Genomic DNA, 26,810 nt, shown 5'->3' with positions numbered 1-26,810 from the left:
CAATAATGTATCATTTAATATTTTATTTCTTGAGTTAGGAATCCCAGGAGAGGGAAAAGTCCATGTAAAATTGCTTTTGCTTTGAGAAGAGATAAACATATTTAATGCTTTTGAAAATGAGGTCCTTCTAAAAGTGAAGGGATGTAGACGTTAGATCATTTTGAACCCACAGCTTGTTCCATTTCTGCCCTTTAGCTGTGCTTCCATGACTTCATTTCCTCAGTCCCTCACCCTAAAGCCAGCTGTCAACTCCTGCAAATTGTCACCTTGGTTGGCTCTGAAACCAGCTTTCCTTCCAGGTTCCCAGCAGGTGGGAAGCCTCTGGAAGCTATGGCAGGATGGGAACCCAGCTGTGTAAAGGTGCAACACACCTCACCCAGCTTCCATTGCCAGGCAGCTAAATGAGTAAGAGGCACCAAGCTCTGGCAGTAGACATTGCAAATGCTTTCAAAATCAGAATAAGGAAGCCTTAGTATAGTAAAGCAGCACATTTGATATCTTTCCAGTAGTAGAAGTGAAGGGTCCTTGGTGGGAGCACCTACTTTTTTATCATTTAATTACTGTAAAAAGTTTTATTTTCTCAAATGTGCTTGGGATGGAAGAGAAGAAGAAAATCCCTTCTTATAGATCTTTAGACCTAGAAGGGATTCAGGTATCCCTGGTGAAATACTTTCAAGTTGTGAATGAAAAAGCTGAGACTGAGAGAGACAAGTGATTTGCCCGAGGTCATACAGTTCCTAAGTACCTGGTTTGGATTTGAATCCAAGTCTGTCTGATCCCCAAGTCACTACTCTTAACCCCTATAAATACTCTATCCTCATTGGGAATCATCAGTGGCTTTGCTGAGTCTTAGCTACAGATCTTCATTTGGCATTTGCAGCAATTGGAAACCCCTCCCAAGTGGCAAGAAATCTTGCTTTTGAGGGTGGGATCCCAGCAGTGCTCAAGCTATATAATGATCACAGCTCAGGGCTAAGAGTACTGACTTGATGCTTTCTATTTTCTTTCCTTCAGTTCTCACTTCTCATTCCATTTTCCTTTCTCTTAACTTTTTCTTCCTCTTCCTTTTTCACACTTTCCTCCTTGTTCTCTCCTCTATTCCATCATTTGAGGGGCTTAATAGTAACAATAAAAATTTATGAAGTGCTTATTGTGTTCTAGTCTCTGGGCTCAGCACTTTCTATCCACTATTTGGTTCAAACCCACAATTCTATAAGGTATTATTAGCATCCTCACATTGCAGAAAAGTCACTGGAGTCAAGGAAGACTAGGTATCTGGCCCAAGGGGAATAACTATGAAGTGTTAGGGACCCAATTCTGACTGACATCATATCAGCTGTTCTTTTTCCATTACTCAGTATTCAGGCCAAAAGGAGAGAGTGGAATGACTCAAATGTACCCTCAAAAGGTGCTCAACATAGATTTGGCTGAGTGCTGGGCCCTCTGGAAAGTTCTTAGGTGCCATATGATACTCTAGCTGTTTGCCATCATGTTCATTTTCATCTAGGGGTAGTTAATCATACTCATAGTTTAGAGGCTTAAGAGGTTTAAGAGATGGGGGCAAAAATGTCCAGAGTCCTGATAGGGCTACACAGCTGACTCTACAGAAGAGACTGTGGATGAGGGAAATCATAAATATATAGACTTGCACATTTCCACACCACACAGTTGTCTGACAAAGTTTCAAAGTACATGACAAGTTGTGGAAAAAATCTGACTCAAAGGCAGTAGGACCTCTTGGAAGGTACCCATGAATCTGGTGAAGTGCTAAGGCAAGAGGCTATTTCTAGTGGGTGTAGGATATTAGATATGAATATATGGGGTAATTGAAAGAGCCCCCTTTCCCTATTAATTCACAAAATAAAGACCCTAGACTCTAATCACTTGAATAGAATTGGACTAGCTAGAAAGAAAGCCAGAAAAATTAAGGTTTCTATTAGCTGGTGTCTTTGTTTCTCCCATCCTGGGTGTTCATGTGTGTACTAAGTGGAAATTGGTGTCTCTGTTTTACCTACAAGTCATCCCTTGGTTCTCCTATCAAGACAGAACACAAGCAGCCTCTCAGATTGAGGGAAGTTTAGAATACTTACCTTCCCCCTCCACACAAGCATAAATGTCCTTGAAGTTACCCTAGAGATTCTGACTGAATCTTCTCTTAGCACCAACTGAGAAATTTATTAATTAATATGACTTAAAGGATTTTGTGTTATGGCAAAACAATTGATATTTGCAAAGGCAGTGAGTTATCAGCCTGGCATGTCTAAATGTCTCTGTGTGGTTATCCTGCTGAGACCAAAGGAAGGAGAAGAGCCATCAGACTATAATTGTGTTTAATGTTTTATTTGCACTGGCTAGGGTTTATTTATTTATTTATTTAGGGTCATTACTGATGATGTAAGCCTGATTAAATCAGACTGCTTCTGCAGCTCAGCCTCTGAATGAACTTCTGTATACCTTGAGGCTACTGTGTTTTACTGAAAATTCAACCTTTCTCAATATTTTCTCCCCCAGGCTGAGCCTACCTCTTTTCCTACTTTCTTCAATGTCTAGTCTCAGGTGTCTAATCCCTCTTCTTGCCTCTGGACCATTTCTTCCTGTGCATTAGTCATTTCCTCTAGCCCAAGGTAAATGTAAAATTTACACTAGATCTCTCCAATTCATAAATCAGACTATATGATATATTCTCACATCTGTCCTGTATTACTATGGTAATCAAGGGAAGTACTAGTGAAGATGACCCCAAATACAGAGGTCTAATATGCAGTATCTAGGAGGATAAAAAGATGCAACATGGGTTGTAGAAGCCGGGAAGAGTACTTTCATGCAAGAGCCAGACTTAAAGAATGGTGTGTGTGTGTGTGTGTGTGTGTGTGTGTGTGCACGTGTGCACACATGTGTACAGTTTGTTATTTAGACTCTTTCTCTACCTAGATATGGGAGTGAGCAATAAAGGAAAGGACATACTTAAACACACATATAGACATTCAAAACACACATACACACACACATTTCAATATTCCACCACTTAAATATTCTGTACAAATGATGGACTGGCTTCTTACCAAGAGTGAACAATATGCCTCATATTCAAGGTTAATTGGTTCACTTTAACTTGGAATAAAAATGTAATAAGTTTGAACTTTCTCATTGGTTTATAATATAATGAAGGGATGGGGCTAGGAGTTCAAAACCAGTATAGGAAAATTAGAAAATAAAGACATGGTAAAAAACCTCCAGTAATGCCCCAGAAGTTAATAAATATCCTAGAAACTAACATAAATGTCTAAACTCCAACAAAACCATATTAAGCTTGAGAACTCCACTAGTTAGATTAAATTTAGGAGTGTTCATTGTCCTTATAACACTTAACTTTACAGGGTTCTTCAACAAGTTATGCCATTATATTGAAGCATGTTTTGTTGATTACTTTTGAATTTGAATGAGCCAAGTTAGCCCATTTAGGAATTCTACTTAAGGTTGGTTACTGTCACCTTTTCTCCAAAAGTCCTACTCCAATGTCAGTGTATATTAGTTTGGTTAGAGTCCATATATCTGCTATTGAACTTATCACTTAACTACTTATTTCTTCCCTTAGGGGAAAGCTATGTCTGTTCATCAGACAACTTCTTTAAGAAGGTAGAGTACACCAAGAACGTCAACCCCAACTGGTCTGTCAATGTGAAAACATCTGCCAACATGAAAGCTCCCCAGTCCCTGGCTAGTAGCAACAGTGCCCAGGCGAGAGAGAACAAAGACTTTGTCCGCCCCAAGCTCGTGACCATCATCCGCAGTGGGGTGAAGCCTCGGAAGGCTGTCCGTGTGCTTCTGAACAAGAAGACCGCCCACTCTTTTGAGCAAGTGCTCACTGATATCACCGAAGCCATAAAGCTAGAGACTGGGGTCGTCAAAAAACTCTATACTCTGGATGGAAAACAGGTAAGTACCTTTTCAAAGTAGTCTTCTCATTTTTCACAATCCTTGGATAACTATCTTATAGACAAGCTATTGTTTCTGGTTGAGGGACTCTTTCTCCACATCTCATCCTTACATGATATTATATAATACCAGCAGAAAAAGCAATGGGCCAGGAATCTGAGGCTTTGAAATTCAATTTGCCTCAGACTTGCCAAGTATAATGGTTATTTAGCCTCAGCTTTCTTATCTGCCAAGGAAAAAATTTTCTTAGAAACTAGATCCTATAAATTCTTATAAATATAAAGTGAGCAAGTACACAAATAAACCTTGATTATTCAATACATATGACTAAACATGAGATCTTATCACTTGTTTTTTTTTTCTTAAATACCCCCATATTGGTGTTTTGTATCCAGTCTGATGAAAGGAGGTTAAAGTGACTCTCATATGTTATCAAAAGGAGTCAGATATAGGGGAAGCACTGAAGCCTCTAGTTCATTGTCTTTGCCTTATACACATTTTTTTCCTCTCTCCCTTTTTACATGTGACATGGTTGTCTTAATTTGGTTCTACTGATGGTTTGTGTGAGAAAAGGACTATTTCGGGAACCTAAAATTAGCCCAAGAAAGATGGTGCCATCTGTTCCCCTCCAAATCAGGTTCTTTATGTCATTGGTTATACTACTGAAGTGCCACCTATATTAATATCTAGGAAAGAATGCAGCCAGGCGTCTCCATCAGACAGATGCACCATTCTCTTGAGCATAGGGATCTGTAAATATATGACAAAAAATGTTCCAAGAGAATTGGAACAGTGGCTGGTTCTATTGGCTCTAAGAGAATCCTGGTTCCCCATCAAAGCAGACAAATGTGGATTATTATCAGTCCATAATTCTATCTCTTAAAATACATTTTGTATTTGAACAACTATATAGATTCTAAAAAAGCATATTCACTATACATCAAAATGAATGATGAGTGTTCAAATGCAGTCATGCCTTCTCCTGATTCTGATTATAATGTGTGCTCCAAGATTTTAAATTTTAGGGAAAAATAACTCAAATAATGTATACTTAACAATATTGATACATTAGTGGCTTCCATTTACTTCCTAGAATTATGTGATCTGAGAAATACCTAGAGGCAAGTATCTCTTATTTGTGTTTGTTGTACCAACACAGTGGGTTTACCTATGATGTCAGGATAAGTGCCAACTTTTAAGCACCTATCTAATAAGAGTATTTTTCTTTTGAGCACTGTGTATATAATAAAAAAAGGAGCTGCTTAGGAACAGGCTTAATTACCAAAACCTCATCTGAGGGAAATAGGATCTAGGAATTTTAGAATCTTTGGATCTTAGAGTAGACAGTGAACTTAGAAGACATGATATTTACTCTCCTACCTAAGTTAGGGATATCCTCTTCAACCATTTCAGAGAACATTCTAGTCCACTATTCAACAGTTGTGAGATTTAGAAATATTTTCTTTATTTTAGGCATAAGTCTACTTTCCTATACCTTCAGCCTTTTGATGTAATATAAGAAAAATGCAAATCAAAGACATAAGATTAGGATTCAGAAGATTTTGTTTCTAGTCTTTATATTGCCACTTACTATATGACCTTGGACTAACCACTTAAGTGTCCTGAACTGCACAATCCTCCTTTGGTACAAATGGACCAATCCTACCTTCCCTACTCATGTTCACAGGATTCTTGTAAGGATCAAATGAAATAACAGGGGTGAGAGCACTCTGTAAATCAAAACACACATACATTTATATACAATTCATCATTAAATGACATTTATGGCAAATTACATATATTTTAAAGTTATCTGTGCCCCACCTACTTTACTTCTATCATTATTATTAAAAGTTTCCAACATTTTGTAGAAATGTAGCATATCTGGGCATTCTGTAATCACTCCTAATATAAAAAATGGCACCTTCATCTCCTAGGTAGGTGACTCCAATCTAATTTTCATCTTCAGCAGGCCATGCAGAGTGGCAAACCCTCTCAAATCCTTTAAGCATAAGTCCTCATTTCTTTGAGGAACACTACAAAACACCACCATGTGATATGGTGTGAATATACAGAAACATAAGGGCTTGATGCTCATTGGAGCAGAAGAGTGTCTTTTCAGACATCTGCATGTCTCTCTATATAGTTCCTTCTCCTTAAAATGTCTCATTCTGCCCACTCTGACCCAACAAGGCCATCTTTTAAGGGCTTTTTCAAATATTATTTTTTATTTTTGAAAATTTATGTCTCCACTAGATACAGTAAAAGCAGTTCTAACCTTCCTTTTCCTTTCCTTCTCTTATCTTCTCTCTTATTTATTTATATTCATCTCCTGATATATACTACAGATACTCTATATATGTTTGGTATTTGAATGAACTGACAGACACTCACATGGCTCAGGGAGATGTTCTGAGAAGCTCTCCTCATCCAATGTTCCAGACACTACCCTTAGGTCTATCAGAAGTGATAGGAGGTTTCCAAAGGAGTGCATATCCTACCTGGGCTCTTACATCTGGTATTTTATTTGGAGGTCACTGAGGGCAGATATTTATTTATTTGTTCTTTTTTTTAGATATACATGACAGCAGAGTGTATTATATACACATGGAGTACAACTTACTGTAATGAGGATTCCATTCTTGTGGTTGTACATGATGAGGAGTTTCAATGGTCATATATTCATATATGAACATAGGAAAGTTATGTCTGATTCATTATACTGTTTTTCCTATTCCTATCCTCCCTCCCTTTCCTTCATTCCCCTTTGTCTAATCCAATGAACTTCTATTCTTCCATCTCCCACCCTTTTTTATGTGTTAGCATCTGCATATCAGTGAGAACATTTGGCCTTTGTTTTTTTGGGGATGGCTTATTTCTCTTAGCATGATAGTCTACAGTTCCATCTATTTACCAGTAAATGCCATAATTTTATTCTTATTTATATCTAAATAATATTCCATTGTGTATATATACCACAACTTCTTTATTCATTCATCTGTTGATGTGCAACTAGGTTTTTTCCATAGCTTAGCTATTGTGCATTCAGCTGCTATAAAGATCCAGGTGGCTGTATCACTGTAGTATGCTGATTTTAAGTCCTTTGGGTATATACTGAGATGTGGAATAACTGGATCAAATGGTGGTTTTATTCCAAGTTTTCTGAGGAATATCCATATTGCTTTTCAGAGTGGTTGCACGAGTTTGTAGTACCATCAGCAATGTATGAGTGTACCTTTTCCCCACATCCTCACCAACATTTATTGTTATTTGTATTCTTGATAATTGCCATTCTGACTGGAATGAGATGAAATCTCAGTGTAGTTGTAATTTTCATTTCTCTAATTGCTAGAGATATTGAACATTTTTTTCATATATTTGTTGACCATTCGTATTTCTTCTTCTGTGAATTGCCTGTTCAGTTCCTTTGCCAATTTATTAATTGGGTTATTTGTGGGGTTTTTTAGTGTTAAGTTTTTAAAGTTTTTTTTGTATATCTTGGAGATTAATGCTCTATTTGAGGTACAGCTGTCCAAGGTTTTCTCCTATTCTGTAGGCTCTCTATTCTCATTCTTGATTGTTTCTTTTGCTTTGAAGAAGCTTTTTAGTTTGATACCTTCCCATTTATTGATTTTTAATTTTACTTGGCTTCAGGAGTCTTGTTGAGGAAGTTGGTTCCTAAGCTGATATGATGTAGTGTTGGGCCTACATTTTTTCCCTAGTTAGGTGCATGGTCTTTGGTCTAATGCCTAGGTCCTTGATCTACTTTGAGATTAAGGGCAGGCATTTAAATCAGTATTTCCCAAAGTATATTCTAAGGAGAACTGTCTCCATATCCTCACTCCAGAAGTTCTTCAGGAAAGGTTTTGTAATCAGATAATGTTATAAAATTCTATAAATGTTATGCCCATCTTAGAAATTCACAGTGCTCACTAGCACATTAAATATGTTCTGAGAACTTAGACAGTGAGGAAACATTTAATTAGACCCAGTATTTCCCAATCTTTAGCCATAAACATTTTAAATAAAATTATAAGAATATATATATATATAATTTAATAATGGAAGAGAACAAAGAAATGCTGTTTATAGAGAAGATGCTGAATAATTTAGAACTAACTACCCTTACTTTCAATGGTAAGACTGGTATGCATTGGGTAACCCACAAATCAAATATTGTTGTGTTGGTACAGCAGGGACATTAAATAACAAAATTTGGGAGTGCATGGACCAAACTACTAATTACAGAATAGCTGCTGACTCTACTGAAAGTTGATGCCAAACTCAAAATTTTGGAGCCCATCCCATTTCCCAGTGCTAGTGATGACAGACAGCTCTAATATTACCACCTGTCAGTCACTTTGATTATTTGGTGGGTATTCTCACTACTGCAATATGATCTTCTGTAGAGGCCAAAGGCACAAGTGCTGCAATGGTTTGAACATACTTGGATGAGATTCCAGTGACTGTCTTTGGCTACATGTGGCACTAAGTTGGAAAGGATAAAGTACAGTGAAGCCTATTTGTTATAAAATATTTTATTCATGAAATCAAGGCCATAACTTGATGTCAGTATATTTTCTAATTGAATCCCAGATCAACCAAACCAAGTGGTTTTGTCCCCTTCTTTTAAGTAATGATCAGCTAAAAGACTCCAGTTGATTTATTTGATTATACTGAGTTGTTGTTATTTCTGTTCTTGAGTATACCAGTTGGCTAATTGTTTTATATGGATGGACAAGAAACCATAGATATGGCTTTTTTTCTGTTAGCTTTTATTTTGCTTGGATATGCTTTTGGAGTCTTCAACCTTTTAGGGCTTATGTTTTGCTGGAATAGAAGACTGGTTTCCTGACTTCTTGCAGAGGAAATATTTGTCTAAAGTTGTTAGAAAAGCAAATCGCTTGTACATAGAGGTCCAAACTGATTTGTGTCCTCAATAAAGAGTAGTTGGTAGGACCCTGTCTACTCCGAGAAGCCAAAATGAATTTCTAGGAGGGTCAATCAAGGAGGAAATGATGGAGGGTTGGATGATTATATGTATTACTATATTCTCAGATGAGGCTATTCTTTTGATTTTTTGACTTCAAAAGTAGTTGTGGTGTTTTGGCAAAATTATCCAAATATTAATTTCCCTATCAAATGACATATTAATCTTCATGCATAAAGGTCATGGATGCATAAAAATTGAAAAACAAATTTCTGGTTCACTTGATAATAGTGGTTTAATTAGATACATAATCTAGCCTTAAAATCAATTCCAAAAGCAGAAAACATGATGCTTCTGTTAGAGGTACAGAGCTTTAATAATAGATTTCCAGGTTTTGGGCATTATACATAGGAGTGCAGCTGGTCTTCACACTATCCATTTTCATGCTACACTGATTGGCATCTCTAGGTTCAGTTTTGTCCACACACAGGATATGTGTAAGAAAAGATTCATTATTGCCTCAAGATATGTACCTAAGACATAAGCATAGCTTTACTATTTATGTTAGCTTTGTTAGGCAAATTTTCAACTGGATGAATTTATTTCATGTTTCTGTTTGTATCTTTCTAGTAGCCACTACTTGGACCAGGGATTTTAAGTCTCAGAATAATAGGAGAGGTTTAGACTGATTCCAAGAGATTATATATAGCCTTGGATCTCTAGAATAGGAAATTTGGGGGGAGTACTGGGTATTGAACTCAGGGGTACTCAACCACTGAGCCACATCCCCAGCCCCCCTTTTATTTATTTTATTTATTGCTAAGTTGCTTAGGAGCTTGGTAAGTTGCTGAGGCTGGCTTTGAACTCAAGATCCTCTTGCCTCAGCCTTAGAATAGGAATTTTAAGAAAACATTTGATGCACAATAGGAAAACAACAGCATAAAGGACATTTTAGCTGCTGCTAAATATTCTAGGAAAGACTTGAGACTTCCATCTTACCATACAGAATGATTTGGTACCATGAGCACAAAGGCAATTTCAGAACTACAGGAAGATGGGTGGGATTTAATCTTGGAAATGTTGAATGCATTTCCCAAGATGGATGTATCTTTTGTCCATATAGCTAGTTTTTCTCTCCCTTATTATCTCTACTTGCTATAGTTACATCAGGTCTTACATACATTTTTTGGCATTTAGCTCTCCCAGAGCCAACCTCTCTCCTTCCAGTTTTGTGACCCTGTCAGTCAATGTTGGACTTAATAGATAAGGTCATGTGGCCATAAATTATGCCCCAACAGGAAGGTCATTTATCATTGACCTTCACTTAAGAAAAATCAAGGCTGGGAACGTATGTATATTATGAAAACTTCCCCTTCCCAACCTGTCATAGATTCCTGGAGACAGGCTTTGGGAAGACTGGCTTGAGCATACAGTAGAAAAGAATAAAGGTGGAAAGCCAGGTGGGCTCTGTGAAAGGAAAGAGTTCACAAACTACTTCCCCATATGTTGCAGTATTTTGCACTTTAAAAAGAGGGCTTATGGGCTGAGGTTGTTGCTCAGCGGTAGAACGCTCACCTCACACATGTGAGACCCTGGGTTTGATCCTCAGTATCACATGAAAATAAATAAGTGAAATAAAGGTGTTGTGTCCAACTACAACTAAAATATAAAATTTTAAAAAAAGAGGACTTATGATGGAGGTGGTCAAACATTCTGCCCTTACAGAAAAAAGGGCCAATTTTACCCTGGCAATTTATTATTTCTTCAGTGATTCAACTTCTTGGAGTTTTGTTGTTGATGTGATGGTTCTGGTTCTGGGCAGTTATGAAGGTAGGACTTGGATATTTTAATCAAAAGCTGTGACTTAGTATTCCTATCTCCCATACCGACTAATTTGTCACTGTCTAACATTCAGCAAGTGGAAAGATCCCTAGACAAAATCAGAGACTTGAGTTCTAATCTTCACACTGTTCTCTACTAGCTATGTGATGTGAGACCAATCACATCTCTTCTTTAGGTCTCAGTTTTTGAGTGGATCTTAGTATATGACCATAGCATATAATTCTAGGATAATAGAGTATTCATCTCAGAATGTTGTTTCTGTCTAAACATTTTTCCCACCAGGCTACTATTTTCAGTGCACTTCACTTTTCTATGTTCCTTGGATTGCCAGCATGATGTTTTACTCACTTTGGTGGATATGTTGTTTTCTAGGATGGCCCTTAAATGATATTTGCATAGTACTTATATTCAGATCTTGTTACCTCTAATGACTTGACCAAGACATATTTTTATACTTATGATTTTAATTTGACCTTTTCTTTCCAATGTGGATAGTATGAGGGGTAGAAAGTGAAGATTCACAAACAAGCAAGACAAAAGGCAGACAGCTAGAATTGTGTTAAATATTTGACAGTACCATTATTAAGGCTTGTTCACTGCAGTAGTACTATTTTCAGTGCTGGAGAAGGATGGTTGCTAGTGGGGATGGCTAGCATTAGAGTTGACTGCATTCCTATTTCTTGAATAGCCTGAAGAGGCTCATCAAGTGGAGACTGATCTATTCAGGGATACAGAATGTTCCATTTCCAACTGTTGAAGTGGCTGACCTCTTTTTACTTAAATATTTGTCATTATTTCCATTCCTATGAAGTGGCACAAAGAGCATTGTCTGAAAGATACATTTTTAAACAGTTTTATTGAGATATAATTCCTATGCTATACAACTCACCTATTTTAGTATGCAAACCAATGACTTTTAGTATATTTAAACAAATTCTGCATCCATCAGCATAAAAATTTTCAGAATATTTTCATTATCCCCAAAGAAACTCAAATTTAGGCATCATCTAGGCCCAACTCCTTCCTCTATCCTATCCCTAGGTACTCGCTTAGCTACTTTCTGTCTCTATATATTTTCCTATTCAGGACATTTAATAAAAATAGAATCATGGGCTGGGGTTGTGGCTCAGCAGTAGAGCACTTACCTAGCATGTGGGAGGCCCTGGGTTCCATCCTCAGCCCCACATAAAAATAAATAAATAAAGTTACTGTGTCCAACTACAACTAAAAAAAATACTAAAAAATAGAATCATATATGGTATTTTGTGCCTGGATTTCTTCATTTAGCATATTTTCAAGGTTTATCCATACTGTAAAAAGTATCAGTACTTCATTCATTGTTATACATGAATAACATTCTATTGTTTGAATATGTCAAATTTTGTTTAGTCATTCATCTGTTGATTGACATTTGAATTGCTTCCACCTTTTTTCTATTATGAATAATGCTGCTATGAATATTCATGTACAGATTTTTTGTAGATATATATCCTTATTTATATTTGGGAAATAACTAGGAATTGTGTTACTGGGTTGTATGTTATCAGCGTACTTAAAATTTTAAAAACTGTCAAACTGTTTTCTAATGTGCTTTCATCATTTTTTCATCCCCACCAACAATGTATGAAAGTTCTCAGTTTCTCCACATCTTCCCCAAAACTTGTTATAGTTTTTCTTATTAGAGCTATCCTAGTCAGTGTGAAGGTAGTATCCCAATGTGGTTTTGATTTGCATTATCTGATGACTAATGGTTCAGACATAATTTTGTATGCTTGTTGGATACATGCATGTTTTCTTTGGGAAAATACCTATTCATATCCTTGGCCCACTTTTTAAATTTGTTTTAATTAGCTATACATGACAGTAGAATCCATTTTGACACATCATACATAAATGGAGCATACAATCATTTTTTCTGGTTGTACATGTTGTAGAATTACACTAGTTGTGTAATCATATATGCACATAGGGTAATAAATGTTTAACTCATTCCACTCTCTACTTTTATTTAAAAAAATTTTTAGTCATATATATCACCAGGATACACCCTGACATAATCACAAAAGCATGAAACACAATCCATTCCAATTCAGTCCTTACCACTTCTTGCCCCCCTCTACTCCACCGAGCTCTCTTCAATATATATATTTTACTTCCTTACTTTTTATTTTTTATATTAGTGTCCTAGTGGATACAAGGACAATGCTAGGACTCACCGTACCACATCCATGCAGGCACATACAAAAATTCATTAAGAGTCATTCCACTGTTCCCTTTTCCTGTCCTTTTTTCCTCCTCAATCCTCTTCATCTACTCTACTTATCTTTCCTCTATTTTGATGAAATTCCCTCTCCTTTTTCCCCCTTCCTCTCTCTATCTTAATTTTATCCTTCACCCCAATTTTGCATTAGCTTCTGCATATTAGAGAAAACATTTGACCTTTGACTTTTGGGGAGCTGGATTATTTAACTTAACATGATGATCTCCAGTTCCATCTATTTACCAGCAAATGCCATAATATTATTATTCTTTATATATGTATATATACATTTGTGTATATGTGTGTATATATATATCACATTTTCTTTATTCATTCATCTGTTGAAGGGCAAATAAGTTGTGGTTCCATAGCTTAGATATTGTGAATTGTGTTGCTATAAACATTGATGTGGTTGTGTCACTGCAGTATGCTGATTTTAAATATTTGGGGTATACTGAGGAGTGGGATAGCTAGGTGATAATGGTGGTTCCATTCCTATTTTTTGAGGAATCTTCAAACTGCTTTCCAGAGTAGTTTCACCAGTTTGCAGTCCCACCAATAATATGTGATTGTACCTTTTTACCCATATCTCTGCCAACATTTATTATAATTTGTATTCTTGATAATTGCCATTCTGACTGGAGTGAGATGAAATCTCAGTGTAATTTTGGTTTGCATTTCCCTAATTGCTAGAGATGATGGAATTTTTTCACATATTTGTTGTCCATTGTATTTCTTTTTTTGAGAAGCATCTGTTCAGTTCCTTTGACCATTTATTGATTGGGTGTTTTTTTTTGGGGGGGAGTTAAGATTTCTGAGTTCTTTGTATATTCTGGATATTAACACCCCATCTTAAGAGCAAGTCGTGAAGATTTTTGCCCATTCTGTTGGCTCTCTCTTCACACTGTTTCCTTTGCTGTTCAGAAGCTTTTAAATTTGATGCTATCCCACTTGTTGATTTTTAAATTTTATTTCTTATGCTTTAGGAGTCTTGTTAAGATAGTTGGTTCCTGTCCCAACATGTTGGAGTATTGGACCTACATTGTTTTCTTGCAGTTTCAGGGTTTCTATTCTTATTCTTAGGTCTTTGATCCAATTTGAGTTGACTTTTGTGCAAGGTTAGAGATAAGGGTTAAATTTCATTCTATTACATATGGATTTCCAGTTTTCCTGGCACCATTTGTTAAAAGACTGTCTTTTCTCATGGTGGCACACACTGTAATCCTAGTGACTTGGGAGGCTAAAGCAGGAGGATCACAAATTTGAGGCCAGCTTCAGCAACTTAGTGAGACCCTAAGCAACTTAGTGAGCTCTTGTCTCAAAATAAAAAGTGAAAAGGACTGGAAATGTACTCATTGGTAAAGCGACCCTGGGTTCCACCCCAGTACCAAACAACAACAACAACAATAATAAAAAGCTTTCTAAACAGAAGGGAAGGTGTAGGGGGGGCACAGAAGTTGTGTATAATTATCCCAGTGGTTCTAAGCCAGGGAAATTTTGTTCCCCAGAGGATATTGTCAATGTCAGGAGATATTTTTGGTTGTTATTACTAGCAGAAGTGTTCCACTGACATCCAGTTGATATAGGCCAGGATGCTGCTAAACATCTTACAGTACGTAGAAAGGCTCTTCACAACAAAGACTTATCTGGCTCAAAATGTCAAAAGTTCTATAGTTGAGAAAATCTGCATTATAGATAAAGCACAGGGAAGACATGGGAGAAGATGAAGCTGAGAGGGAGGACAATATCTGCCAATGATCTTATGAACTATGTTAAGGAGCTTTGATGTTTTTCAATGGGAATAGAAGCCAATGAATGATTTTAAGCAGGGGAATAACAAGATCAATTTTGCAGTTTGGGTAGGTTGTTTTGGATTTGAGAAAAGCAAGACTGGTAGGGAGTCTAGGTGGGAGGTTTCTAGTAGTATGGTACTATAGAAAGGAGAACAGAAGGAACTAAACCTAGGCAATGGTAGTGAAGATGTTAAAAAGCAGGAAACAGATTCTAATGTGAAGTAGAAACTGGAAAACTCAATGATTAATTGAATTGGAAGGTATATTAATTTTCCATTGCTGTGTAACAAATTGTCACAAATACAACAGCTTAGAATGACACTCATTTATTATCTCACAGCTCTGTATGTCAGAATCAAAGCAGGCATGGCTGGGTTCTCTCTTGAGGTATCTCAAGGCTGAAGTCAAGGTATCAAGGTGTGAGGCAAACTAGCCTGTTCTCTGGAATCTTTAGGGATGAACCCATTTCAAGGGTCATTTAGCTTTGGGGTAGATTTTAATTCCTTGTGACCATATGCCTGAAGTTCCCATTTCCTTACTGATTGTCAGCTGGGAACTATTTTCAGCTTCTAGAGGATACCTACGAACTTTTTACATGGTTCCCTCTATTTTCAAGCCAAAAGGTACATCAGATCTTTGTTATACATAGTATCTCTCTAATTACTGTTCTGCCACCAGCCAGAGCAAACTCTCTGCTTTTACTGGGCTCTTATGATTGGTCCCAAATATACAATCTCCCCTTTGATTAACCCAGAGTCAACTAATTAGTAATCTTATATTATATCTGAAAACACTCCTTTTGCCATGTAATACAACATAATCATGGAAATGATATTTTATCATATTCATAATTCAAAGAGAGGAAATCATATGAAGGCAAAGGTCTTTAGAGGTCATTCTCAGAATTCTGTCTACCACAGTTGAGGCAGTAGGAGGATTCAGGTAACTTTCAGGTTTACAGCTAAGGTATATGTGTGGATGATGGGACCATACATTGAGATAGGGAAATCAGGGCAAGAAGTGGCATGTAGATATGTTTAGTTTGGTTTACCTTGCTTAATCTAAGTGAAGGCTCTAAAACATAGTAGTATTTGTTGGTCTGGAGTTCAGGAGATAGGTCTGAGTGGAGATAGAGATTTGGGACTAATCTGCAATCATGGTAGTTAAAGTCAAGCAAGGAGATAAGATCAACATGGGTATATGTGAGAAGCTGCCACAGGGAAAGATAGTGGGGGATTTGCACTGAAGTAATGGGTGAAAGAAGGAGCCCATTGTTAGAGATAACGATGAAAAACTAGCTGAAGATGTGTCTGGAGTGGCTAAAAGAATGGTTTTGAGGCTGGAGTGGCAGCTGTGATAAATGTAGCAGATGGATTCTATTTCCAATAAAGATTTAGGATTGTAAATCAACTAAATCCAGGTGATTTGAATGGTCATTATTGCTGGGAAAAGGAAGCAAAATTCTCTGGTAGACTAGAGGGCAAGGCCTGGCTCAGCGAGACTTTCAGAAGTGACTAGGCAGAGGGAGCCATAATTGAATCAGGCTATGGTGATCTCAAAGTTTCTGTCAGCTCTTAATGCTCCAGATCTATCAAAACTTGCCTATCTTGGGCTGGGGATGTGGCTCAAGCAGTAGCGCGCTCGCCTGGCATGCGTGTGGCCCAGGTTCCATCCTCAGCACCACATACAAACAAAGATGTTGTGTCTGCTGGAAACTAAATAAATAAATAAATATGAAAAAATTCTCTCTCTTAAAAAAAACTTGCCTATCTAGTGTCCCATTTTTTTAATCTTCTATCTTTTGTGTTATATGTGATTGGTTTCTAAAATGCCTTTTATGTATAACTTATGTATGTTAGACCTTAGTCTAATAGTACTCTTGTTCTATCTTATCACTTAAAGCCCTGTTCCTGGAAGAATCAGACTATTTCTGGGGTCATATTTTCTTAGAGGCTTGATCTCAGCTCACAGATTCAGTTGGTAAAGTTCAACAAATGAGTCCTCAAAGTAATATTAGTGTATCAATTTTGAGTGCATTCCCCAAATTGTGATTGTGTAACATCAATCTGATCAAATGTTCTTCAGTTAAATAAGTTGAATAATAATGCATAGTATATTTTCTTCTTAGAAATAAGTCTCCAATAACCTCTCTATAAAGGAACCTGCTTGATTTTGTTTAGATCAATAATTCCCCAAACTTACTTGGACAACAAACCTTTTAAAAAAATCTATGACCATATGGTATAATGCTCTTTGGGAATTATTGGCCTCTGCTTCAGGTATTTATTTGCAATTTAATTAGAGAATCTCAAAAAGGAAAAATCTTCAAGGCCCAACAGAATAATTAAACAGGCATCAATGCATTTTGACAGGGCTTATAAACTGGAACAAGAAGGCATTTGTTGATATCTTTGTACCACAAAGGTAATACCTATTCACCTCACCCATGGCTTGGGGAAGGCTTGAGGGCATCCATCTCTGATACAGACTCTACAATGAAAAGAAACTGAATAAAAGGAGAAATTTTATGGAAGACATTTCAAGAGTCCTTCAAAATTGTAAGAGATTTGAAAATCCTTTTGGTTATAATAATTAAAGCTTAGTTAACCCTAAACACAATGGTAAAGAGGCAGCAATATCAATCGCCATGTTTAGGACCTTCACATTAGATTTATTTCAATACAGACCAGTTCTCCTTCCAATATTAAATGCTGCAGAGTTTCACTGGAAGAATCAGACAGGTTTGTTAATTATACTTAGCTTTCAGAAGTAGTGCTTACCATTTAAAATAGACTATACACTTTCTATTGCACCAGGTCCATGCTTCTTCAACTGGCAGCAATTTGGCAGACTCTAGAGGTCCAAATGGCTCTCCCAGTACAATATCATCCCTTAAAAGAGATTTTGGATTAGAAATAAGTACCTCCCAAAGTCTCTTTGTGTCTGCATACACACACTTGTGCTTCTATTTCTTTTAAGTATTGGCTGTCTCATCTGATGAAGTTGTATATAAATATTTATATGTCAGGACATTTCTGGTCTTATTCACCAGAGGCATTAGAGCCTTGATATAAAGCTTCCCTCTGGCAGTATTTGCCTCCACAGTTTATTTAATATAGCAGTTGATAGGTGAACTTCCTCTTGCTGTTTGCAAAGAGGATAGAGCCTTGCCTTGCTTAGAGTTCCAAGTGTTCGACTTGCCACCTGCTGGGAATTGATGTTTGTATTTTCCCAGATTTCCCTGATTAAAAGAAGTATGGGTTCTCTAGTGGGCCATCCCTTGCCCTTTATATTTCAGATCTTCAGAAATAATTGATATACTTTAGAATGCATCATGACTTTTGTGGGCCATAGACACTTTTGCTTTTGTGAATCCCTTCCTCCATTATGAGATGCCACTGTGTTGGCATAAAGAGGACTATATATAATTATTATACATTTAAAATTTTCTCTTTTTAAATATTTTTATTAGTTGTTGATGACATTTTAATTTTATTTTATGTGGTGCTGAGAATCAAACCCAGTGCCTCACACATGCTAGGCAAGCACTCTACCACTGAACCACAATCCCAGCCCTTAAAAATTTTCTTCAACCTAAAAATTCACTTATGTTTCTGATTTCCTGGGCCCATAAAAGTATTGTGGGTCTTAGGCATTGTACTTAATGTATAACGAACTCTGGACATACTGGGATTTCTGATACCTGGGCTGGTATTGTGAGTTCATATGTACTAAGCAGTTAATTAAAATGCTATGTCCAAAGGATCACTTCAAGAGAGTGATGATTTCTTGGAATTACCAACTAATAATTGATATATACCTAGAAGTTTCTTTCCCCTAACATATTTTACCCACTGTACAAAACATGATAAAATGTTGATGATAGTTGAATTTTTTCTGGCTTGAAGGACTCCAAATTGGGATAGAGATTTGCTTCCTCAGCATTTTCCATGAGCAGTTTCTGGAATTGATGAATAGCATCATTCATTTCCAGGCTGAAACTGCTTCTGTCATTTAGCTGGTAGCCCTGCAGAAAGCAGCTGTGAAACTGGAGTGGAAATTGATTAGCAAAGAGATAGTTTACTGCATTTCATCCAGAGAAAAAAGGGTGGGGTTGGTTTAATGAATGCCTTTATTTAGTGATAATTAATATAAATACCTCTACTCAACCCCTATCATAATCTTGCTTAGCAAGAGTCACTTACCTTTGCATGGGGTTCTGAATGTTACCACTGCTGTTAAATTGACTGAAGAGCTTTTTTGGCTAAAGTTTTACCATCTGGAAGCTGGTAGTTGTTGGGTTTAGGGACAAACTGATATAAAAGATGAGAATTTAAATGGGAAGCTCTTATGGGACTTAAGTCTTAAGCCGCCCTTGATTTTAGAATTTCCCCCAGCTGGGACTGGGGATAGAACTTGGACTCTAGGGACAACAGCTATTATTGTGCAGGCTAAAAAGTTCATACATGCAATCCCACTCTGCTTAACAGCCCCAGTTCTGGTTCAGTTCAACGAGTGGTATGGAGTTTGGCTACTCCACAGGGACCTTGTAGAGACCTTGAGGTCAGACAGCAATCACTCCCCCTCCCTTCTGGAAGAGTGAAAAATCTGTTTAAATCAATATGTTCCCACTCACCCCCAGTTGAATGTGGCTTTCAGGGATGACAGCATATGCTCTGTACTGCCCTTGCCCTTGTCAAATCTGAGCCTGAAACAGAACAGAATAGTGTGGGTAGCTAGGTTTGTATATGTAACACATGCATAAATGCAAAGGTACAGACCCTGGAAATCTTCAGACAGAAGACAGAGCTAGTGGGGATATAAAACAAGAGTAATCAGAGTGAAATATAATTAGAAAGAATTAAGGCTGATCAGAGTTTGCAGTCTCTAAGTACATGTCCCTTAGGAAAACTTGATTTTCCATGACTCACAATCAGAGGTCATCAAACTATAAGACTTAAAAAAGGAAGAAAAATATGTGACAGAGACCATATGGGACTGAAAAACCCAAAATATTTGCTTATTTTTTATTGACACATAATAATTGCACATATTTATATTGCACAATATATTTTGAAATGTGTATATCTTGTATAATCAAATCAGGGTAAATTAATATACTTATCACTTTAAACATTTATCATTGTTGGTGAAGTCAGATGGAGGCTAATTCAGGATGGCTTTGTGGAAGAGAGGGTATAATGAGCTCAAGAGAGGAAGGCAATAACCAAGGGTGATATTTATGAAATGTTGGATTTCTACAAATGTATATAGGCTAAAGTCAGGGTTATGAACCTTGGCACATAAAATGTATTCTAGATAATTCCTAATCCAAAATATTCATTTAGGGTTTTCTTTTCCAGTTCTACTAACATCCCACTGTAAAATTTAGAGAAAAGTAACTTTGAGGAGTACTTCATAAAAGTACTTGCATGAAAAGAGACTTATTTTCTTATCAACTTCAATTGTTTAAAAAGAAAAGAATCATACAGATAGGGACACTAGGTAAACTAAAGTCTGCTTGAAAGAGAAGTCTAAAGCTTTGAAGCAGAAAGTCAGATAATTTGGTCTTTAATCCACCTTAGAACTGACTCAGTCTTTGACTTATGGTAGTCATTTAGCTCCTCCATGCTTCTGTTCACTCGTCCATAAAATGAAAATGACATCTGCACTCAGAATGTCAGACCTGGAAGAGACCTTAGACCTCATCTAGTCCAGCGAGTTTCAGTCCTGGCTGCTTATTAGAATCCTTGGGGAACTTTTAGAAGGCTCAATACCCAGGTCTGACCCCACACCAATTACATCAAAATCTCTGGAATTGGGACCCAGGTGTCAGAATCAATATTTTTAAAACCTCCCCATGCAAGTCAATGTTCAGCCTACATTGAAAACCATTGTTCTAGTCCAACCCTCTCATTTTATATATGAATAAAATGAAGACCAGAGCAGGTTAAGGAACCTTATTCAACTTGCCTCATAGGACCACAGGGGATATTAGGTCATAAAAATTTAGAGCTAAAAGGGACTTTAGATATCAAGATATCTGTAAAAGTGGTCTGTACAACATAACACATTATTTGTTTAGAAGGGATTATCATGCCAACAGAACGAGAAAATATTAAATTGGCAACCAGACAAGGTATCCCCTGTCATTAAATTATACGAATAGGACAATGGATGAAGTCCACATTCTTTTTCATTTTTCTGGTTTCTTCTCTCTGAGCTAGCAAATGAGTAAGTGTTCCATCTCAAAAGTTAGGCTATAGACTATTTGATTGAATACTCAGCAAATAAAGATGCCACACAATGCCCTGACAATTCGTTTTTTCAAGAAGAAATTTAAACATATTGTAAATGTAGAGGACATGGATTTATAGCAGGGGTGCTGTTTAGCTTAGTTCTAGCATAATTCTAGTCTACATCATCCTTTCGGGGCATTGTAATGCCTGGGAGTAGAGAAATGTGGCTTGGAAATTTTAGCAGAATTTTGGTTATCAGACAGTTTTGCTTGGGAACACCCTTCGCTTGCTCCTGACTTGAGTATCTTCAGCCTGCACTGAGCTTACAGATACCAAGCATCACAGAGGATGAAAATCCAGGGTAATTTCCCTTCAAGATCCATTTCCTCATTTTACCCACTTCTTATTTAATCAGATCCATGCTTTGTAGTTCATTCTTCTATACAAAAGCAGAAGGTGCATTTTCTAGTTCTCCCATTTAGCTCCATGAGTTAAATTTGTCCTTTGTCTGAAAGATCATTTTCATTGAATGATTTCCTAGGGGGAAAAATAATAAAATATATGATGCCCTATTGCATGCCCATGGCCCACTTCGTTTGTGAAATTTTCTAATTCACAAATTTGTTTCAATATTAATTATACTAAGAATTCCAGAGAGTTTTCAATTTCTTACTGTGTAATTATTTTCATTTCTAGGTCTAGCCAAGAGATACTTCTTGTATCTTCTTGTATCTCCCCCATCCTAGTATTTAGCACATTATTTTTACAAAAAAATCAATGTTTGAGCCACTTATTTGAACAACTTCCAGTTGCTTAATGACTTTCAAAATCCCAGTAAAATACTTCTTTGTTGAACACATTTACTACCCAAGGAAATTTCTAAAAGAGTAAGATAACAGTTTGTATATGGGGAGAGGTGGGGAGGTTGATATAAAAATATGATAGGCTATCACTAGTCTAGAGCAATGTTTCCAAAACATGGTTGTATCTCAGAATCACCTGGGAATTGAATTTCCATAGAAGGACCTGGAAATCCATAAATTTCAAAGTCCCCAAGTAACTCTGATGAGCAGGTAGGTCTGGAAATCACTGGCCACAACGTACTCTAAGCTCTTCTCAAACTTTCATTTCTATGCAACTTTTTATTTATTTGTTGTTTTTAAATATACATGACAGTAGAGTGTATTTTTACATATTGTACTATACAACTTTTGTGTTCCTAACAAGTTCTGAATGATATTGATGCTGCTGGTTAAAGACCAAAGAAATCTAGAAGGTAGTGATTTTCAACCTGTGGTCCCTAAGCCAACATCATCAGCATCACCTGGAAATTTATTAGAAATACTAATTCTCTTAGTTCCTACTCTAAATCTACTGAGTGCAAACTGAACTGGGGCCTATCAATCTGAATTTAAATAATCTTTGTAGATTACTCTGACAAATTGTCAAAGAATGAAAATAACTACTATAAATAATATAGTAATAAGGCACAGGGGAGGGGGTACAGAGGATTCAGAAAACTTGAATTTATATCAGTTCTTTTATTTGGCTATCCCTTACTCTCTCTGAGCCTTGATTTTCTTCATAAAGCAAGATAGAAGTGTAATATACATCAATTCAAAAAACATTTATTCTTTTAGGCATTTCATTAGGTATCAGGAGTATATTTCAAGATGAATAAGATACATTTCCTGCCCTTGAGGAATTAAATGTTGCCTTGTCTAATGAAAAAGTGTATTGTGGATCTTAAATGAGATCTTACATTAAGATGCTCTGTGAATTATAAGGTATGTTGAAAATATTAGTTATAACTCTGATTAAAACAACAAAATATTGCCCCCTTTTCTTACATTGGGGGCTTGTAGTAATTCTCTGTAGTACTTCAGTTTTAGCAGACATACCACTGGTAAAAGCTGGTAGAATAGAATTGAGTAGTAATAAAAATAGCTTATACTTGTAATTCATACTTTTAGATGTCCTTTTATTATTTTTTTAATTGTTACAATAACTCTATAAGGTAACCTGGATGGATATGCTTATCTTCATTTGGTATATGCAGAGTCTGATAATTCATGATGTGACTCAACCAAGGTCACAGAACTGATCAATAGTAGAACCAGAACTAGAACTGAGATAGCTTGACTCCTAGGTCAGCATTCTTCTCCCATATCATGCTGATTAATCAAGTAAAAGTCATTTCCAAGACTCACTGCATGTTAATTAGGTTACTGCAAGCACAGATGTGAAACAAGCTGTAACCTTTTTTAGAAATCTTAAACATGTCCAGCTTTTCTTATCTGCTTGAGTTAAAGCATACAGCAACTATCAGAGAGACATAGCTAAATTCTTCTGTTTTGAATTTTTATATATCAGAAACCTTATCAACTGCTGGCAGGCTGTTGGATTACATATGCATTTTAAGAATCAAAGGCCTGCATTAGATAGCTACATTAGGAAAGCATAATAATATTCTTGCATCATCAAAACCCCTTTAGAATGGATTAGAAATAAGAACCTATATCTTCTAATACAGGCAAAACTAGAGGACTCCTCTGTTGAATTTTTTTGACACATGGCCTAATTTTTAGTGTAAATGTGTGTTGAGGAATTTCAACTTTGGACAACCATAGTTACTGAGACTTACATCTTAATGCAGACATTTCCCATTTGCAAGTAAGTGCCAGAGAATGACATATTCTGCTTGAACAGACAAAAGTGAGGGATAAAATATGTTTGTTTTTAAAAGAGGATTTCTTTGAAATAGGTTCTGGACAGAGTTGTCATCTTTATAGAATAGGCAGAACAAACAGATGCCTGGCTTCAGTTGTGAAGGCCATTCTGCACTCCTCCATGCCAACTGATCCACTCCCTTCTGTAAAAATCTAACACCCACACTGCTCTACACAGATAATCTTCAACCACATAAAATTCTGTTAAAAGTTCTCCCTTTAGATATGTGTTTTTTTGTAGTACTTTGTCTTGGGCCATGTACTTCACTGGTACTGTCATTCAGCACTGTATCCTGTCCAGTCTTTTGCACTACATTTTGGATTTTGCAGATATCTTTTGATCCAGGAAACAAATGCTACACAAATATTTTAACCTTTTTAGATTCTGATAAAATAAATATATATGTCTGAAAATATAAGGACATTGAATAGGCACAGTAAAAATATCTTATTATTAAAGAACACTTTGGAAAAAGCAAAAGAGGAAAAAGTAGAATTATGTTCCAATCATAAAAGTAACAATTCTTTCAAGAACATCTTTTCTGGCATTTAAATTTTTTTTTTTAAGAAACAAAGAAAGTGGGCTGGGTTTCGGTTTCAGCTCTACCAAGAAGTCAACTACTTAAAAAATGAGAAAAATAAATGTTCTACTAAATCACAAGTGTCAGAAGGTAGTTTTAAAAAGGATAAAACCAAGTATTGTACTGACATAATGTAGATCAAGGAATAGAGTTGAGAGTTGAGAAATAAACATTTACAGTCAAATGATTCTTTTTAAAAAGTCCCAGGGTACAGGGAATAGGAAAAGGGAGGAACAGTGGAATGACACTGACCAAACTATCCTGTTTACAAATATGAATATACTACAGTGAATTACACCTTTATATATATCCATAATGCACTAATTTTAAAAACTATAAATAAATAGAAGACAGACCAGTCGAGTAGAGGAAGGGGAATGGTGGGAGGGAGAAGGGAAGGGAAAAGGGGAAGTACTAGAGTCTGAATTGGAGCAAATTATATCCTGTGCTTGTATAATTATGTCAAAATGAACCCCATATTATGTATAACTATAATGCACTAATAAAAAATGGGAAAAGAGTTCCATGAGAATTAAGTGGGGAAAGGGTAGTCTTTTCAAAAAATTGTGCTGTAGCAACTGATTATCCACATGAAAAAGAATAAAGTTAGATCTCTACTTCACACCATACACAAAAATTAACTCAAAATGGATCTTAAAGGAGATATATATATCTTGAATTTAGGAAATGGTTCCTTAAATACAACACTCATACTGCAAATAATCAAAGAAAAATCAGCAAATTGGGTGTCATCAGAATTCAAAAATCTTTGTTCTGTAAAGGACAGCATCAAGAAAGTGGAAAGACAAGTCATGTGCAGTCTTTAATCCTAGTTTCTGAGAAGGCTGAGGCAGGACAGTTACAAGTTTCAGGACAGACTGGGGAATTTAGTGGACACTGTCTCAAAATAAAATGAAAAGGGCTAAGGATGTTGCTCAGTGGTAGAGCAGTTGTGAGGTCCTTAGTTCAGTTCCTAGTACCAAAAAGAAAAAAGAAAAAAAATGTTTGAAAGACAATTCATAAAATAGAAGAAAATATTTGGATAATCTCAGTGGTGACTTACACCTAGATATATACATTAAAACAAACAAACAAACAATCAAAAAAACCTCTGGCTGGGTGTGAAGACTCATATCCGTAATCCTAGCTACTCAGAAGACTGAGGCCGGAGGATCAGAAGTTCCAGGCCAGCCTGAGGAATTTAGTGAAACACAATCTCAAAACTTTAAAAAAGGGGGTTTGGCTGTGGGTGTTACTATGTGGCAGAGTGTTTCCTAGAATGTGTGAAGCCCTGGGGTTGATCCTTGATACCTGAACAAACAGAAAACAAAGAAAAGACCCTGCAGATTTTGTGGATTCCCCACCCCAGACCTACTAAATCAGATTTGCTAGAGGGTGGGACTCAGAACTCCAAATTTAAAGTAGCTGACTAGGAGGAAAGAGAGAGAGGGAGAGAGGGAGAGGGAGAGAAAGAGAGAGAGAGAGAGAGAGAGAGAGAGAGAGAGAGAGAGAGAGAGAGAGAGAGAGAGAGAGAGAGAGAAAGGAAAGAAGGACCCAGTCATCTGAGACATATTGAAGATTGAAGGAATGCTCCATTGTTAAAGAATAAAAGAGACATACTTTACACAGAGTGTTTGACATCTCTGTGAAACATCTTTATTCCCACCCTCCCTCAACTCTCTCATTTTCACATCTAGGAGTGACTACTAGAGCACGTAGATGTGACAGAAGCCTGAACCCAAGCATCCAGACTTGAAAACCAAGCAATTGGTTTTCAACTGGAAGAGGCTTCAATTCCCGTTATCTTCTCTCACTTGAGCATAGTATTAGACCACAAGACAAAGCTCATATTGATGCAGTCCCCACCCCACCCTTCTTCTTCTGGCTTCTTTTCTATAAGTCATGTTTTCAGTGTTTGGAGTCTGGCAGCTGCAAGGCCTGGTTGCTAGGTAACAATTTCTCAGCACAAAGAACCCTCAGCTGGGAAGGTCAGGTCTGTCAGTATGAAACAGCTGTACAGAATTTTTATTTGTCTTCCTCTTGTTTTGGTTAATCACAGGGCATGGAACCAGAATGAAACTTTTCATAGAAATGAGAAATGCTGGAGGGTACCAGTTCAGCTGCTGCTAGATATTTTTTTTTCCTTTTCAAATTACAGCCTTTCTACTCTGGCTCAATAGAGCCCCCAACAAAATGGGCAGGCTAGAACAGGAGGAACGATGTGGAGGGATCAGGTATTCCTTAGCTTCTTTAGTGCTTGGGCCATGGAGGGCATAGCTAAATCATGAACTAAATTAACTCCTTTTTTTTCCTAATTGAGTGGCAGAATTTTAGGATTATGATTATCAGAATAAATGCAGTATGTCCAATTAAATTTAGTTTCAGATAGACAATGAGAAATTCAAATTTAACTGGGTATCCTGTGTTTTTATTTGCTAAATCTGGCAACCTTAATTAGTATGTAATAAATATGCTATAAATTTTGTATGGGATCAATACC

General features: G+C 36.6%; 1 protein-coding gene across 1 annotated transcript in view; it reads left to right on the top strand.

The window, feature by feature from the left end:
- DCX (doublecortin) overlaps positions 1-26,810 on the top strand; it is a gene marked incomplete at its 3' end in the record, with an annotated part of 119,599 nt that overhangs the window by 6,591 nt on the left and 86,198 nt on the right. The window contains exon 3 of the mRNA XM_081277923.1: positions 3,596-3,936. Coding sequence (XP_081134049.1) covers positions 3,596-3,936 — 341 coding nt within the window. The remainder of the gene's footprint in view (positions 1-3,595; positions 3,937-26,810) is intronic.

This window comes from Spermophilus citellus (assembly GCF_964194105.1).
Source record: "Spermophilus citellus genome assembly, chromosome: X".
Taxonomy (NCBI): Eukaryota; Metazoa; Chordata; class Mammalia; order Rodentia; family Sciuridae; genus Spermophilus; species Spermophilus citellus.
This window is presented reverse-complemented; position numbering and strand designations above follow the sequence as displayed.